Source organism: Larus michahellis, chromosome 8, assembly GCF_964199755.1.
Source record: "Larus michahellis chromosome 8, bLarMic1.1, whole genome shotgun sequence".
Classification (NCBI taxonomy): domain Eukaryota; kingdom Metazoa; phylum Chordata; class Aves; order Charadriiformes; family Laridae; genus Larus; species Larus michahellis.
Window position 1 is genome coordinate 17,519,778 of NC_133903.1, and position 18,807 is coordinate 17,538,584.

Genomic DNA, 18,807 nt, shown 5'->3' on the forward strand with positions numbered 1-18,807 from the left:
TTACCATTTCCCAGCACTTTGCCTTCGTGCTCCAAATTATCTTTTACTTTGTCTCAGCATCTCCGAGTTTGTCGCTGGGTCTGCAATCTGCGTGTATTTTTAGCCGTTTGATTTAACGTTTTATTATGGCTTTAATTGCAGCGTGATTTTCTTCCCCAGAGGGATTGTCGTGATTCCTTTTTGTCCCATCTTTCGCGAAAGGCTCGTACTCATCTGTTTTGTGTACTGGCTTGTCAGGAGGCCAAAGTCAGCACTGGATGTGCCTCTAGAGGAAGGGGTGGTGGGTTTTTTTTTTCCTTACGAGAGATAATTTTATCTGAAAAAAGATCTACGTTGTGCTTCATTGATTCTCTCCTGCTTCAGTGGGTAAAAAGAGAAAAGATTTCTTCTGCGTTGCGATACCACTAGCCCTCTTCTTTGGGATTGAGGGCAGTTTTTTTCCATTGAAGTTTGTCCAAGTGGTTGTTTTCCTGGGGGAGCAGCTGGTGTTGGAAGAAGAGTGTGTTTAAAATCAAGGTCTGGAAGGGATGCGGGAGGAGAGAGCTGCTCTGTAGTGGTTAGATTTGTGTTGTTCCCCTCCCAGACCATTGCCTGGTTCGGTTGCTTACGGAGAAAAGATTGAATTTCCTACAATTCCTTGGCTTTCTTTTTGCAAACACAGTGACGGGGGGGAGGGAAACAAAAGGAAGAGGAGGACAATGCAATACATAGGCTCTCTCACACAACAGAGATTATTGGCTATGATCTTGGTGCTTGGCAGCAAGGCTGTTCCTGCTCCCATCCGTGTCCAAGAGCTCCACCAGCCACCCAGGACCCTCCTCCTGTGACCCAGGAGACCAGGAGAAGCTTGCGATGGGGGAAAGTTGAAGGAGGAATGCTAAGTTTCAGCTGCTTTTTCTTGTTTCCTGCTGGCACTTGAGGAAACAGGCTGGGTCGCGTTGACCATAGTCAAGTTGTGTGTCGGCCCGTGGTGCCAGAGAGGAGGACATCCCTGCGACCTCCTCTGGGGGCTGCACGCAACCATCGCTCCAGAGCCACAGGAGATGGGAGGGGGAGAAGCAGCAGAGTCCTTGTGGTGAAATACCCCCAAGTGCCGAAGCATTGCAGATAGCAACATCTTGTTTTTTCTTTAAGTGGACTAGATGTTCTTCCTGCTTGTCCTTTGGAAACATTTAGAATTAAAAGTAGTCTTGCAGAGTTACTCCCAGGGTAAGTGTTATCCATGATAGTTTCATTATACGCTCTTAAATGCCCAGCAGAAGTTTTAATGCTCTTGCCAGGAATTAAACTTGCAATATCATAGGGTCTCTTTTCTTCTCTTTGACAGGGGTTGAGGGTCTTACGCAATATCGTATTTTTGTGTAGTGTAATCACACCTCCTTGAACATGGGGTCTGGCTGGTGTAATATATTGGGTAAGGTATAATCCTTCTCCCAAGTTTACCATAAGCCTTGCGCTGATGTCGCTTTGTACGGTCTGGTGTTGGGAGAGGTTTTTTTTCCCCCCAAGGTAACGGGTTTCATCCTGCCAGGCAGGAGTGGATGTGGGAGGAGCTACCTGGAAAATGAGCAGCTGGGATGTGTCAGTGCAGTTAAAATCTCAGCAGGGATTTGCCTTTCTGTAGATGGAGCTGCATCTGAACAGAAGTGTCACTTTAAGAAATATGCTGAATAATTGTTTTCTTTTTACATTTGCTTTCTTTTTTAGTTGTCCTAAGGCTTTCCATTTCCAACTCTGCATATGCGCATATTTTTAGAGGCTCCTTAAGTTAGGATTGCAAGCAACTGCAATTCGGAGTGTTTGTCCGGGTATTATTGTGAGTTGTCTGTAGGTTCAGATAAATAATGGTTTATATTTATGGCTTTGCAGACAGTAGAGTACTTGAGAAGCGTTTTTAAAAATCTGTTAATGCATCTTGGAGGCTTAGTGCTGATGTGCCAGCATGCTGGGTTTGCAACTCCTATCGCTTATGCATCTTTTTTCTAGTCTCTTCTCTGGTTTGAGGAGCTGCCACACTTGAACAAGTGGCGAGGAGCAAGCTTTTTAGCATTTTTAAGTGTCAAATACCCATCTGTAAACACAAGAATAGTGTTCTTCATAGGAAGACTCGGTTAAAACTTGAAGATAGGTGTGGGTTTTTTTTTTTAAAACTGACTTCAACTAAAAAGGCTGTAACTTCTACCTTTCATAAATTCATTTTACATGTTGCCGCTCACCTATTGATTGTTCTGGACCGTTTGAGTAAGAAGATAGAAGCGCTTTTTTCTTAACACCTTTTAATTTTTATAAATAATTTTTATAAGGAGTTTTTTATTCCCTCCACAAATACACACACACCCCACCCCCCAACTTACTTGTGTCCCAAATAGTATGGCCTTGGGATCTTTTTCCCACCTGCCTTTTTAAAACTCAGGTTACTTCACCTAAAATGGCAGGGGAAGTCTTATCTCAAAACAAGTTGAGTTGCACGCATTTGTTTGGGCAGCCCTGCGGTCCTGTTTGTGCAAGCCTAGATTTGCTTATGCAGAGAAAAGGGAAGTGATTTGTACCCTGTGAGCCAGGTCCCGGAGCTCCGGCCCGAGCATCGCCTTGCAAGAAAGGATGGGATCTTCCTCCAAGAGGGCCCAGGCTCATTAGAAGTGGGGGACATACCAGGAAATGTGGCAAATGGAACGGATGAGGTGAAAGGATGGACCCAAACACTGAGGTTGCAGAACTGTTCCCTTTAGGGATGAGTTTCTAGACTTCACTGGAAGAGTTTAAGCTATTTCCGTACTCCGGGTGAGAATCAGAGTCACCTTGCAGTATTTTAGTGTCCAGAAAGTGGCACATGCCCAGCTGACCAGCTTTGGCAGATGATCAACCTTCTGTGGTATCAATCTGAAGAGTGTACTATGACTTTATAGAATCATAGACTGGTTTGGGTGGGAAGGGACCTTAAAGCCCACCCAGTGCCACCCCCTGCCCTGGGCAGGGACACCTCCCACCACACCAGGTTGCTCCAAGCCCCCTCCAACCTGGCCTTGAACACCTCCAGGGATGGGGCAGCCACAGCTTCTCTGGGCAACCTGGGCCAGGGGCTCACCACCCTCACAGCCAAGAATTACTTCCCAATATCTCATCTAAATCTCTCCTTTTGCAGTGTAAAACCGCTCCCCCTCGTCCCATGGCTCCCCTCCCTGATCCAGAGTCCCTCCCCAGCTTTCCTGGAGCCCCTTTAGGGACTGGAAGGGGCTCCAAGGTCTCCCCGGAGCCTTCTCTTCTCCAGGCTGAACCCCCCCAGCTCTCTCAGCCTGTCCTCACAGCAGAGGGGCTCCAGCCCTCCCAGCATCTCCATGGCCTCCTCTGGCCCTGCTCCAACAGCTCCGTCTCCTTCTGCTGTTGGACACATGGCTTGGTTTTTCTGATAACAAATTTTCAGTTTGGATGTTATCAGTGGTGGACAGCAGCTGAGAACTGTCTGACCTGAGTGTCTACTGAGGAAAGTCTAATGATTGTAGCTGGATTGTCAAATTTAAGTCACAAGTCCAAAAAGTGTCTCTGGTGCCACCTGTACCCACCTGGGACCCCTGTGCTGTGGTGATATGCAGCCGTATGATGCAGAATATCAATCTTGAGTAGTCTGCTTTGGATAGTCCTGAGCTTCTCATCTGTGTATTGTTATTTTAGCAACGACTTGTTTGGGGAAATAACGTGTTGCTAAGTCTTTTCCAGCAGCTAAACCGCAATAAATCAATTGGCAAGTCATGGGCACGTGACCAGCCTGCCTTCCCCTTGCTCTTGTGCTCATCCTCAGCAGGAGCGTGGCTTGTAACGGCGTCGTGTCTACATCTTACTTTGTTTATGCCAGCTTGCTGTGATTATTTTATTCCTTCAGTGGCTTTCTAAGGGAATTTCTAGGTGTTGAATTTTAATGCTCCGTGCTTGCTGTGTTTCCGTGTAACGAGTATCTTTTGTAAACAGCTAAGCAAATGTGAAATACTTGGTGGAGGATGCACTGGCTGCGGGACTCGATTATGTCAATTAAGAGTTATCGGTTTAGAAAGAATCAGACTCAGGCACTTGAGCCCGTTAGTCAAAGTTCAACCTTAAAACCTGAAGCCTGTACAAGAAGATTTGAGAAATAAGATCCCTTAGGTATTCAGAAAGGTGCCTGATTACTTGTGTAGCCGGCAGTGGTTACAGGTAAGATGATCTCTTCATCCTGTTGGAGAAATCAGATTATCGCTTCTGGCTCTCCGTAGCTTGTTCCACGCAGTAGTGTCCAGCCTGTGGTCACTTTTCCTTTAAATGTTGATGTTTAAAATAAAATACATTGATTCCTGAAGGGCGGTCTGGGGTGATGAGTTGTACAGGCAGGAGGGCCTTGAGCAGCTCTGGTGCTGGACATCAGCTTCATCACAGCAGGGAGGTGGAGAGTAGCGTGGTGACCTTGTTCCTCCACCCATTGCCTTGAGGTAGAACAGGAATTCAGGACTTTTATAGTAGATCTTTTTTCCTTAAGTTGTGACATAACAGAAATGAGTTTGCCCAATCTGTGTCTCATTAGGGAGCTGCCAAAGTTGTGGCCCTTGAAAACAGATGAAGGTTGTCTTCCGCAGCCAGGAGATCTCTTGAAACAGCCCCAGCAGCCTGAACTCCTCTCGAAGCACAGAGTGAAGCCGAGTCTAGTTTCGGTTCATTAAACCACAAAAACATCTCTGAAATGCAACGAGGAAACTGAGAATAAAGGCTGAACCGTGTCTTGATACCAGCAGTGGCATACTGCCGGGGAGCACGTATGTTGCAGGGTCTGTGTGCTGCCTCTTGATTTAAGACCTCCACATGATTTATAGCGATAAAAAGACTCTGGGAATGAGTGTGAAATCCCAGACTTCTAAAATCGTTAGTTGGAAATGATTAAAAGTAGTAAGTAACGCAGTCTTTGAGCTGCATGGGTCTGCCTCTCGGTAGGGTGAGTTCGTCCTCTCTAGAGGATGCGTTGGGTGTCGTACAGCTTTCTTAAAACACTTTGTAATTCTGCTTTTGTTGCTAAAAATAATATTGCGCTTCTTTCATGAACTTCACTGCCTGGAGTGACCCAGGGCTGTTACAGGGGTTCACTGAAGGGGCGATAATACCTGTGCTTTGCCCATAGCTGCAAAAGGAAGGCTTTTGTGACCCACACAAAGGCTTGAAATGACCCACAGTCTTTCTGAAAGTATAATTACTAATTTACGTGTTTGTTATCATGTTGTATTAGGGCTTGGGCAGGGAGGGGCTCTAAAGATGCCCTTGTAATTCTTAGATGAGTAAATTACTACCTTAGTATGTATGCGTGTTAGGTATGTGTATTATTAAATTAGTCTCGACTGAGTTTCCTTAAAAACTGTCTACAACAATTAGGGAAAAAATAATAGAAGGAAGAAAATTCAGCAGCTAAAGTGTAGTCGTTTATATTTGTGTGTGTGTCTAACTGTATTATTATTAATAAACTGCACAAAATTGGAAGCAGAAGGCTCCAAGGTGGAAGAGGATGGGCCAGTGTACTTTAGCAAAAGCAGGGTGAGTTATGTTATACTAACGGCTGCCACTGTGGTGTCTGCGTGATTTCTTTTCTCTTCTTAACCCCGGGCACTGGCTTGGTGGTGGCATTATGGAACACTTCCCACCAGGGGGTTGTCCCTGCAGTCCCTCCTCTCCTGGAAGAGTTGTCCATCGCTAGCACGAGCTGGTAGGTGTAGCCGATACTCGTTTTAGCAGAGCTTGGTAAAACGTGATAAGATCCAAAGCTTGATAACCAGGAGGAGGCCAGACTGCACCGGGCTGCATGTCTTGCACTGGTGATGGTAGGAGACGTGGTGGGTGGGAAGGGGATGGAGAAGCAGGCTTAAAAGAAATAGGAAGGTGGGGCTGTGCTGGAAAAATATCTCCGTTTGTTATCACTGTATGGTGTAGGGAGGCTTTATGGGCTGGTAGGTGTTGGATATGATGTGAAAAGTGCTTCGGCAGTGCAGGTGTTGAAGGGAGGGATGGAACAAGAGTGGGCGTCTGAGTTCAAAACATGGTGGGGTGCAGAGGGGTGGTGAATAACAGCTCCCGAACAGGGAGGATCCCATCTTTATTGAAAGAGCAGAGATGTCACAGGGGGGGTTAGATCTGTGGTGAGGGCTTCTGGGGTTCAGCAGTGCAAGGGGTTTTCCTACCTGCTGCTGAACAAGGTGTCCTTAAGGTTCAGTTCCTGTGGTGTAAAATCCATCCTTCCACATCAGAGGAAAGTGTTCCAGCCTGAAGGGTGCTTGAAGTCACCTTTAGAGCATCACAGCTGCAACTAACATCTTGCTAAAAAAGGCTTTGTAGAGGGATTACCTTAATTTTGTCTTGGAGTGATATCCATTTCCAAACACATTAGAAAAAAACCTCACCAGACGTAACCCTCCTTGTCAGCCGGAGCTGCCGTATTTAGAACATCGTTTGTATGATCGATACTCTACCGAGCTGTTAATAACAAACATTAAAAAGTTAACAGCTTGTGTTTTTATGGCAAAGCATTAGAGAAAAGCTTTCCTCCAAAAGAAACAATCCCTTTAGAGGACGTAAAAAGAAGTAAAAAAAAAAAAAAAAAGATAGGAAGTGAACTCTAAATGAAAGCACTTCTGGAGAAAATTGAAATAGCTTTATAAAGCACTTTCATATCTTCCAGAATAATCGGGTACTTTTTTTTTTAAGGGGGGGTGGGGGTGGTGTCTTTGGTTTATATGCAAACTAAACTTAGCGTTGTAATTTCTATTAAAGTAAATGTGCAATGTCTAAATTGCAGTCCAAAAAAATGATTCTTCTGTTCTTCGCCAGAGTTGGATGAGTAACTCGTCCTACCCGAATGCTTTAGTCATAGGTCTACAGGCTAAACCAAACTTGTCATGGAGTCCTGGCTTAAGCAGCGAAGTACAGAGATTTTGCTTCTCTAGAGCCTTATTGAGGTGCAGGGAACTGGAGTTTGAACAGCCTGAAGTGCAGTGAGTTGGCAGCTATTAATATATTATTTTTTTCCTTAATCAACAGAAATCAGTTAATGGCTTGTACATCTTAAAATGGAATTGAACGATAGCCTGGAAATCAGCTGGTTACATCCAGGCTTTGTAGATCCTTCTTTTGGTACTTTGGTGAATGGAGAATGTCTTTAAATATGCCAGTGGTTGGTAGCAAATCTCATCATTTCTGTCAAAACAGGGAGCTGTAGTCTCAGCTGTCAATCTGTCGTTTTTCTGGCTGTATGAGAAGGGTATTAAAGGTTGGAGTTCATAGATAAATGGCATGAGTAAGCAGCTACACGCCTCTCGTTTGATAACTGTTAATGAAACACCTTTAGCAAACTTAAACGGGGCAAAAATGGGGATGGTAAGGAGGTAGAACGACAGTGGCTCTCTCCCACCCCGATCCATATCGCGTCATGCTCAAATCAGACAGGCCAATTCCAGGAGCAGCAGACTTGGGCCAGACGTGACACTTGCCCAGTCCATGCCTTGTGGACCCAGCATAGCACGGCAGCTGTTAACGGCACCTACTCTGGGGAGAATCAGCCATGACATGTCTCTGAGACGCTATTTTGGAAACAATTTCTAGGTCAAAGTGCGGATGTCCTACTAGCACATGGGAATCTGTAGCTGTCACAGTAGGATTTAGACCCTTACTTACTTTCCTGCATCACTGACCTGTTCACCAAACCAAGCCCTGACTGAGGACGTCGCCTTTGGCTGGAGGATCTGCTGAATCTGGCAGCTGAGATCTTCCCTGCAGGTCTGAGCTCAAGCAGAGCATTTAGGCAGTCGGAAGCAGTGGAGCTGGTGTGGATGGTGACATGCCAAATCTTACCTTCGCTGCTTTTAGTGAATTGCAAAGGTTTGCATGGTTTTCACGCCCTGCAAATGGGATTCATAGAATTGAGTATTTTTTCCCTCAAATGGTTGGCAGAGGAGAGCAAAGAGCATTTTCTGGAGGTTTTGATCCAGCCCCGAGTACCCTGGGAGGCACAGCGAGGTGAGAAGGGTCAGACTTTACAACTTGTGGAAGTGAGTGGGAAGTATTTCTGTTTTCATACTTGAGTATTTCATAGTGCCTCGTGGAGGTGGGGCAAACTGCCAGCCCTGACCCAGAAAGCCTGTAGTAGATTCTCCTAATGGTCCAGACTTTGTGACTTTCCTCAAAAACCTTTAAAATATGAAATTTGTGTACGACCCAAATGGCTGAATTTCAGACCAGACAGAAACGGAACTGGGTACTGCCGGTTCTGACTGCCTGCGACGTTTGGTCTTGTCCTGACTGTGCAGGACTGAAGGCAGTCCTTGATGGCCATGTGTTGGATTCAGGATTCATCGGCATTTCTCTTCCCAGCCCCTGGTGGTGCTTTCCTTCTCATTTTCTTCAGTACAGAGTAAACACCAAGCCCTAGAAGAAAGAAAACTGCATATTAACGTGGGTGATAATACTGAGGTACAGCTGGAAATAGTACAGATGGGTACAGCCGCAGGTCCTACAAACAGCTCACCTTCTATTATGGCCTCACTAGATAATCTGCTTTCTGGGGTGTCTCGGTACAGGTACAGTAAATTTCCTCTGCGTCTCTCCAGCAGCATGTGTCCTCTTTATCTCAATGACCTACTTATCAGAGCTTCTGCTCGAAAGGTGGGCGATTAGCTCATGCTCCAGGAATGGTTAACTTGAGGAATACCCAAAAGGCATTAGCGAATGCAGAACTCTCCCTGTTTCGCCGGGTGTACTTGGTCTTGGTGTGGCTGTCAGATAGCACCCGGGGGAATCACAGCATGGCAGGGGCTGGAAGGGACTTCTCGAGATCATCTTCTCCAACCCCTCTGGCCACAGCAGGGTCACCCAGAGCAGGTGGCACAGGAACGTGTCCAGGCGGGTTTGGAATGTCTCCAGAGAAGGAGACTCCACCACCTCTCTGGGCAGCCTGTGCCAGGGCGCCCTCACAGGAAAGAAGTTGTTCCTTCTGTTGAGATGGAATTTCCCATGTTCCAGTTTGCGCCTGTTGCCCCTTGTCCTGTCCCTGGGCACCACTGAGAAGGGTCTGGCCCTCATCCTCTTGCCACCTGCCTTTAGCTATTGCTGAGCATTGATGAGATTCTCTCACAGGCTTCTCTTCTCCAGGCTGAACAGCCGCAGGGCTCCCAGCCTTTCCTCAGCAGAAAGGTGCTCCATGCCCCTGATCATCTTCGTAGCCCTCCACTGGGCTTTCTCCAGTAGTTCCTTGTCCTTCTTGAACTGGGGTGCCCAGAACTGGAGTCAGTGCTCCAGCTGCGGCCTCCCCAGGGCAGAGCAGAGAGGTGGGATGGACATGGGAGCCTCTTCTGTTTGTAGAGCCCGTCCTGGGCTGGGTTCTGATTACTTCAGACAATTTGTGCTACTCCACCTTCCTTTGGCCAAGCCTCCGGAACAGCCGGGAGAAGTCAAATAGGAGAAGAAAACAATCTCAGAGGTAACGCTGTTTCTTTCTGCCCAAGTTGGCCTTGGATTCTGGCCAGCCTGGGCTTTTTACATAAAATGCTTGTGTTGTGCTCGGTTTTCTTTTTTTTTTTTTTTTTTTGTCTCTGAGACATTGAACACTGTGATAGTGGTGTTTTTATATAAAAGATTAAGGGTGTTCCTAGGAGTAGGTGCTCTCATCTTCAAAACCTTGGTGCCAAGGCAGTTTGAAGTCAGTGGAGGACAGGTCAGATGCTCAAGATTTGAGAACTCCGTAATTTATTTCCAAAAGTAGGAAATAAATCCTTCATCTTGGGGGGGAAAATGCCTTATCTCAACTACTCTTTCTGAAGGATTGAATTAAGTATCTAAAAACAATTGAGCCCTGCTATTTCTGTGTGAAGAGCTAACACTTCTCTGTGAACTGAGGTGATCTTGCTCTCTGCCAGGGGAGGGGTGGGGTGGGAGAGCAGAGGAATTTGCATCAAATTCCAGAATTTGGAAACTCTTCTCTGGGGGTTTGGCATCAGAAGCTGCTGGTGAGACTTACCCCGCGTTGAGCAGCCGAGAAGGAAACTACAGGGATTTATGAAAACGTTGGATCTGTGTATCTGGATCTACGTGGGAGCAAGGAGGCTGCGGAGGAACATGCAACATTGTGGAACGTCCCAGAAAGAAATGTGTAGAAATGGCTGTATCTTAATGTCATTAAGGGCTCCACTTAATCAAATATGCTTTTTTGAAGTGAGGCTCTTATCCACGGTGTTGCTGTTATCTGGGAAATGGTGACCGGCAGGAGGAGGACCTGGCTGAAGGGCCAGCTTCAAGGGGAAGTTTACGGTGCAAGGGACTGTTTGCAGACACCGCGTATAAATGGATTAAAGAAGTGATAATGGGTGCTTGATCTTGCTTAAGCTGGCAAAGTGGCTTGGATTTGATTGTAGGTTATTTTAAGCCAATTTCCCACTAATAATGTTCCTCGCTAAAATAGTCCTTGCTTTCTAGAGCAGGTCTTGAAAAATAAAAAGGTGGGGGGAGAAGCAAGAGGAAAGGTAGGATGAAATCCAGCGTTCCTTTGCTAAGTCATTGAAAATGCGTGGTGTCCTACAGAGCATCCATTTCCAGTTTTTGGAGAGCAGAGCTCAATTTATCTTCCCAGGCTGTTGTGTCTGTTCTCCTGGGGGGGTTAATCCAAGCCCAGGCTGTTTGACGAGGATCTCCTGCCGCCTGGCCCTGCGGTGGTCCTTGGGGAAGCTGCTCTACAGGGAAATGGGAATGAGCAGAAGCCCGTAGTTTTTCTGCAAGTAGTCTCCTTTGCTCATCTCTTTGCAGAAGACTGCTGGTCGTGGGTTTGTTTGGGGTTTTTTTTTCTGGTTTTATTTTTTTGAGGCAGAACTTTCAGTTTTCTGTAACGGTTTACTTTGTTTCTGTGCGGAGGAAGGTCAGGGCTTGAATCTTGATGCATTTATTATTGATAGCGTGCGTTGAAAACATTAGAGGAATGACTAATGGCACGGTCGGTACCGTAGCAGTAGTTTTCTACGGCTATCCATTATCAGGCTCCAATGCAAGGGAAGCGCGGCGCAGTGGAGAGGCTGGGCTTGGTGGTGAGCTGTTACTAGAATAAAATCATCCCAACTCCAGAGAACTGCAAAACTATAGTGACCTTGCAGTGGCTGTCTACTAATTCTGATCATTCTTTTTAGGATTTATAAACGCCGAGACGTGTAACTGATGAATTCCAATAATAAAGGCTAGGTTTGGGGATGGGAGTGTGTTCTTGAATCAAATTCCTGAATACATGGATGCATCAAATAAGTATATGTGTACTTGTATATACAACATATGTCTTACAATATACATATACTTGTATACAATACAGCACGCTGCTGAATACTTCCAGCTTTTCAAAGTGCTGGAAGTTCCTTAGTCTTTCAGGCTGCGACTTCCTGAGCACCTCTGGTGGTGTGGGTGGCAGCGTGGCACAGTGGCACCAAGGCCAAGAGAGGAATGGGTGTCAGAAGGCCCCACAAAGTTCACACTCCCCATGCTATCGCTGTATTGATTGTCTCTAAACATCTGAAAGCGTCTTTGCATGAACTTGCTGTCTTTGCGAGAATTATTCAAGAGGGACGAGCTAACTTAAAATTACTAAATGCTGTCAAAAAAAAAAAAAAGGAGGAAACTTCTCATAAGTTCCTGGAGGTGTTCAAGGCCAAGTTGGATGGGGCTTTGAGCAACCTGGTGTGGTGGGAGGTGTCCCTGCCCAGGGCAGGGGAGTGGAACTGGATGGTCTTTAAGGTCCCTTCCCACTCTAACCAGTCTATGATTCTATATTGTTTTCGTTAGTTAATGCAGCTGAGCAAAGGGTCCTCAGTGTCCAAAGCTTTCACTTGCAGTGGACAATTCTTGTGGCTGCTTCACACCATTGAGCAGATTGGAATTTAAATTCTAGATTATTTTGCCCTTCTCCTGGACTTGGTGCTCTTGTGGGGTTTTGGGTGCATCTGTGACATGAACAATGCCGGCCTCCTGAGTGCAAGTCAGAGCGGCAGTTAGTTCTAACTCTTCCCTTCCAATGTCGTTCCCAGGCATCTGAAGAGGCCTCGCTACGGGCTTTGGAGAGTCTAATGACAGAGTTTTTCCACAATTGCACAACGAATGAGCGGAAACGCGAGATAGGTGAGTTCGTGCCTCTTCTAAAGGATGGTCCCCTCTGCTTTCTGCTGCCTGTGGGCCTCAGCAGAGATGACTTGGTTATGTTAAGCTAATACAGCAGATAAAAGTGCTCTACCTGATACCAAACTGGCATCTCCTGCTTATGTATCAACCTGAAGTAAGGGTTTATGTAGCTTGGGTTTTGGAGATCCCATGGCAGGTCCTATAGATAATTAATATGTCAGTAACCGTCTACTGCTGTGAGCATGGAGATGCAGTTTTTTTTATCAAGGGTAGTAAGTTGGTTTGGGTAGGGGAAGGATGAGACCTTTTTTTTTTTTTTTCTGCCTGTACATTGTTGGACTGCACGTCCTGGAAAACCTTTACCTTCTGCCTAGAGATGGAGCGCGGACTTCAGATTTGTTCAGCATTGAGAAGGGAAAGCAGAAGGCTGTCCTAGTTCATGTGAAATGGCAAGTGGGAATAAACAGGGAGGTTTCATCTTGGCTGGTATTATTAAATATGTCCTTCTGAAAGCCAGCAGAGATCTTGCAGGTGCTCTAGATTTGCTTCCCGCATCTGTGGTTAATGGCTGTAAATAGGCTGTTTGCTTTTGTTCTCAAACTCTTGTTGTCTCTGTAACTTCAGTGCCAAAAGTATGATCAGCATGAAAGACTTCTCCCAGAAATCTGGTAAAATAAAGAATAAGCAACTAGGCAAGGGTTTGGTGTTTTTTTTTCCCCTATTGTGTAGGTCTCCTGCTGTGGAAAAGGTAAAAGCCTTCAGCATCCCCCGTTCTCCTGCTTAAGTTGCAGGAAAGAAACAGATTGATGAAGGCTTAAATTTTCTTAGCCTGTAAAACAGCCCTCACAGCTTTTCCCTTTGCCGCGTTTGGTATGTGGTCACTTGATGTGAGATGACCAAACCCTGTACCCAAGTGCTCGGAGAGGTTTTTGATATGCTGACCTACAACAAAGTCAATGGCTCTTGGAGCAACTGCCCCAAAACAAGGTGGGTTTTATACCCCTGTGTGTGACGTGAAGTACCCCCAGTCTTTCACAGTGACCTGGTATCCCAGCACTTGGCTTTTATAAATAAAGTGGTAATGCTCATAATATAATTGTTGGGTGATTTATGTTAATATTCAGCTATTAGTCTGGTGTAGTACTCATGTCAAAACTGTATTCTAAAATGACATACCTATTTTGGTTTCATTAAAGCCTATTGTTAGATTGCTTTTAATACTTAGGAGTATAAATTTATATTATTTTTTTCTTTTTCCTCCTCCAGGTTGAGTCATTCCCTGAACGTGGGGTTCCTTCCACGCTCAGCGTGTTATTCTGTTATCAGTATACATTGTTACAGGTTTATTTTTTTTTTCACAGCTTAAGAATTTTAATGTAACTTTTTAATACTTTATTATTTTTTTTCAGAGGAGCTTTTAAATAACTTTGCCCAGCAGATAGGAGCTTGGAGATTCTGCCTCTATTTCCTGTCAAGTACAAGAAACGACTATGTGATGATGTACAGTTTGACCGTGTTTGAGGTAAGATGTGGACCGATGCCTGCTTAGTGTGTTTTCCGTCTGCTGCAGTTTTATATGGCAATCGATTGGGTCTGAAAATGTTTGTCTAAAACGGCAGTCCTAGTAAGTACGGTGATAAAGAATGCTTTTATTGCTCTCTCCTAGAGAGGTTGCTTAATGGCAGGCTAAGAGGAGGAGAAATATGAATCTTTGTACAGAAATGGAAGAATTAATTTCCTGGCATCTCTGAGTACAGTTTCAGAGGCTGCTTGGAGTTTTCTGCACGATGCTTTTAGGGGAGTTATTGCTTTTATACCCTTTTTATGGTCAGAAATACGTGCGTGATTACCTGATACTAACTACTGCAAACTACAATGCTAAGAGGGAAGACAAAATTGCTTTTCTTTTTCTGACAATCTCGTAATTGTGCTTGATGCTTTTGAACTACATCCCACAAGTTTATGCGCTAGTTGTGACAGTAAGGTCTCTTTTAGAAGACCACATCCCACCTTTTACCTATTTATAAAAGAAGAAAGTTACAAGCCTAAATACTGATTTGTGTATCTACTGGGGAAAACAGAAGTATTCTGTGAACAGCTCTGTTTCATCAACTGGTTTCTCAGTGACCAGGGCAGTGTCTTGCCCTGACGATGTTCTGGGGTTTGGTCCATGTCACACCCTCACCCTGCTCGTTTGTGGCCTCTGCGTTGTGCTCCTACATCAGAGGGGGGTTATATCCTTCGCAGTGCACCTCGTTTTAGACAGAGCAAACAAGACTGTTCTTAAAAGTTTTGTTCTTTTGCCAAATTATCCATGTTGTTGTTGACTTCTTCACTTGAAATGTTTGCTTTATTTCGCTGGGGTTGCATAGGGAGTCTGGACTCAATCTCGTTTGCCTTCCTCTCGAAAATGGGGTAATCATTACAAATCATAGAATCATAGAATGTGTTGGGTTGGAAGGGACCTTTAGGTTGTCTAGTCCCACCCCCCTGCAGTGAGCAGGGACATCTTTAGATCAGGTTGCTCAGAGCCTCATCAAGCCTGGCCTTGATGGTATAGGCCAGGGTATAGGACTTGTTTCCCGCTCTGGGGATGGGTGTCCCACAGCAGCAGCCTGCAATAATTAAACTGATTTTCATGAAGAGGAAAACATATTTGATTACTGAGCTTCTGCCTCTCTGGAGGAGGGGTGGGAAGAAGTAATAAAAAAAATAATTGTGCCCAGAACTAAGTGGAACAAAGAAATCACTGTCCAAGTGTAAAGTGAGGGACTTCGAGTCCACAGCTCAGGTGAGAGATTAGGATCTCTCCATTGAGGAGCTTGAATTTCCAGAGTTAACTATTGTAGTGCTGCGCATCGACTGCTCCTCGTAGCTGGAGCCTGTCCTAGTCTGCTCCTTCACTTCCCTGTGAGTACTGAATGCCAGTAAAAGCGTCTATATAAACACAAGGATCGTTCCCAAAACCTCCCAAGAAGGGTGTATTTTCTAGAATGTCTAGGCAGTTAAAAGTGGATCTGGAATAAAAATCCTTACAGCCCCCTTCCGGATGAACCGTTTTCACTTCTTGCTTTTGGAAAAGAGAACATCTTCCCCAAAACATTTCACAGGTGGAGGGAGCTGCCACTTTCAGGTCAAATGAGTAGGATAAAACTCAGTGGGCATTAAAGCATGAATATTAAAGCTAAAACGTCTTCCAGTTTTACTGGGGCTTCTGAAACTCTCATTCTCGAGGAACTCTCATTTGGTTGGGTCATCATTGCTTTTAAGCAATACTTCTGGATCTCCTCGGTGATAAAACCTGGAAAACAACCTCTTTGAGGCACTTAATGTATAAATATACCCCTGTGCCTCTACCCTGTGAACTGGTACCTCTGCACAGTACGTCCGTACTGTGAATTGGATCTGCTTTGACTATAAATAATTTCCCATTTTCTGCAACAAACCACTTTGCAGTACCTCCTGCTTTTGAGTTCTCCGAGCTGTGTGCCTGCAGATGGGTACAGACGGTGCTTCCTCGGTGAGTTTTCCGGAGAAGCTCAGCTCCCAATGCTCCAGAGCCCCTAAAATGGGATGGTATCAGAGCAGGGAAGCAATTTGCAACTCTGCCTTCTTATGGATTTTGTCCGGTTTGAAGTGGACTAAAAGCTTTCTGTTAAAGTGGTGCCCTCTCGGGGCATGGCAGTGACTCCGGCGACCTTCCAGCTTCTCTTCAGGAGACCCAGGTGGCATCAGAGTCATCTAAAGCTGAATTGCTTCCCCTCTTTTGTTTTTCTGCTTCATACAAGGCTATGCTTCCCCCTTTGTAGGGGAAAATCTAGGTGTCTGGGGCTAAAAGATAGTGGAAATACTTTATATACATGCCAACTAGTTCTGCTTGACCCAAAACCAGTTAAAATGGTAAGGTGCTGGTGGCTGTCGCTTGGCAGTTAATAGAAATTCTGGTGTACTCAAAGAGATCTTGGCAGCAATTCCTGGGGCACTGAAATCCATCGTTTGTGAAACTCTGGTGTTGGAGGGCATCTACAAACGCGCTGCTGTTGTGGTGGGGGTGGGTTTGGGGATTTCTGTCAGAGCCCATCCCTTGTGAGAGACAAGCCCAGGGAGTTTTGTTCAGCAGCTTAAGCCATCGCTGTCTTCGGTTCGGTTGCCCCATTAGGTACCAGAGCTTATTCCAAGTTAGTTGCTGGTGCAGGGTTTGCCCTCTGTTAAGCTGTTCTTGTTCTGCCAAGCTTAGTCTGCACACATTCACCTCTGCATGTCGCTGAAGATGTCAGGGTTGGTCCTGGACTGCTGAGCAGTTAAAGCATCTTTAAAGTTCAGCTTTTTGCCCCGCAAGCCTGTGTCAGAGCTCTAACAAAACAGAAACACCGTCTGATTAACCTGCGAAGAGCCGCTGCTTTCCTTATCATAGAGTCATAGAATGTGTTCGGTTGGAAGGGACCTTTAAAGGTCATCTAGTCCAACCCCCCTGCAGTGAGCAGGGACATAATCTGGCAGCAAAGAAGGTTGAACTACACTAAATGTAGATTCTTAAGTTTTTAACTGACCGTGCTTTCCTTCAAGCGCTATACCTGGTATCTTTAAGGTTATCCCATTCAGGCACCTAACGCTTCAACTTCAGTAAAGTGCTGTGACATTAGCATGTCTAAAATGAGCTCATTTGGGGGGGGTGTCTGTTTCTCTTCCAGAACCTAATCAATAAGATGTGGCTCGGGGTCCCATCTCAAGACAAAATGGAGATCCGCAGCTGCCTGCCCAAGCTCCTGCTAGCTCACCATAAAACTCTGCCTTACTTCATCAGGAACAAACTCTGCAAAGTCATCGTGGATATCGGCCGGCAAGACTGGCCGATGTTCTACCATGACTTTTTCACCAACATCTTGCAGGTAAGAAGTTTCTAAAGGGAAAACTTGGTTTCATTCACAGCATGATGTTATTTTGTTACCTCGGGTAGGGACTTCCCTTGATGAAAACTAAATAATTACATTGAAAAACAAGCCTGCTTCTTAAATTCCTTTTCTTTTTCAATTTTGCAAGTAACCCTTAACTTCCTACATGCTACAGCTCTTTCTAGTGTTAGAAGTTTTTTGACAAAGATCATTACTATGCAGCAAGCATCAACTGCACTTTGAATTTTAAATATTTAGGAGTAGTTGTGGAAAACGTCGGGGTTGTGGGTTGTTCCTTAAAGAAAAAGGTTGGTAAAACTACGGATGCATCGCGGTGTGATTCTCAAAAGTGAAGTTTCTTCATGTGGCTGTTGGAGATTTTTCACCTAATAGCCAAAGATACCCAAAAATCTTTGGCACCTCATCATGTAAAGTCCTTAATGGAGTGCTGTTGGGGCGTTTAAGAGGGCTCTTGCAGGAAGACTGGGGTATGTATTTGCGGCTGAAACAGTGCCGTTAGTTTGAATATTGGTGGTAATTCAGCATGGTCGCAGTGGAGCCTGAGCCGGGCTAACGGTGCGCTGCTGCTGGAGCCTAACCAGCACCTCCTCTTTGGGTTCGAGTACTTTGGTTCCGGTTCTCTTGAAATTGTTCATAATCAGCTTAAAGAAGCTGAGCATAAACTGAAGTGCTGCACAGACGTTTGCTGCTGGCATCGTTGCATGATTTGAATGTAGCTCTGCCCACAGACAAGCCACAGGGCAGCTATTTTAAAAAAAAAAAAAATCAAAGTCCCTGAGTGTCAGGAGTTTATTTGTTAAGATAAATGGATCTAGTATTAATTGTAAATTTATTTTTTTTTAAAAAGCTAACGTGGCATACGGAGCTTGTTACTAATGGGTATAATCTCTTTTCAGATAGCTCTCTGTAATCATGTAGTGCGACATGCTGCGGTTTTTCTCCTGAATTGTCAATTTGACAATAAGTGCTCTGAGACAACTGGCTGTCTATCACTTAAAGTTTTGGCTTTCGTTTCACCTGATCTGCAATCGAAATGCTTTCTGAGCTCCTGCTTGCTTTTCGAGCGCTTTGCAGGTTACCTTAAGCGATTGCAGAACCCACTTTGGGTATCTGTTTTTTCCTTAAGCTTCTCCTTGTGAACTCAGCTGCAGAAGGAAATGTTCCCATAAATTAATTTCTATAGCAGAAACCTTCCAAAAATGTTTGGGAAAAGTGGAAGATAAACACTAATACTGAACTCCAAGACCTCAAAATAATGAAGAGTAGCACAGGAGCAGAATAATTCTCTTTTAGAGTAGCAGATGAGTCCTCTCTCAGGACTTTCTCCTCAGATCATTTGAAGCAACTGTTTGATTTTTTAGCATTAAATCGTATCCCAGTACTCTAAGTAGGCTCTAAAAGTTCTATTGAACCATTGGAGGGATGGAGAAGAAAAGTAACTTGGACTATGGTATTGTCACTATGCAAAACCAGTAATTCTACATAGAACATGCTACTTCCGTAGAGGTATAAAACTTGTTTAACGTTGCTGAAGTGCCAGTGCGTGGTTTTGCTAAACTTCCTGGTATCGTCAGAAAATAATCTGAGAGGAGATGTTAAATCTTTCTGTAACTTGTGAACGAGTTGTGTGTTTTATTTAATTTTCTTTAATTTTCCTTTCTGTCAGCTCCTGTGCCGTCATGCTTCCTTTCGGAAAGCCAAGCTCGTGTACATCTAGACTAAGAGACTTTAGATGGACTTTTTTTTCTCC

At 44.9% G+C, this 18,807-nt stretch overlaps 1 protein-coding gene across 2 annotated transcripts in view; it reads left to right on the forward strand.

Annotated features, from left to right (window-relative positions):
* The window catches only part of XPO6 (exportin 6), a 59,273-nt gene that overhangs the window by 6,072 nt on the left and 34,394 nt on the right, over positions 1-18,807 (forward strand). For both annotated transcript variants that reach the window (XM_074598026.1, XM_074598027.1), the window contains exons 2-4: positions 12,054-12,144; positions 13,554-13,666; positions 16,836-17,033. In XM_074598026.1, coding sequence (XP_074454127.1) covers positions 12,054-12,144; positions 13,554-13,666; positions 16,836-17,033 — 402 coding nt within the window. The remainder of the gene's footprint in view (positions 1-12,053; positions 12,145-13,553; positions 13,667-16,835; positions 17,034-18,807) is intronic.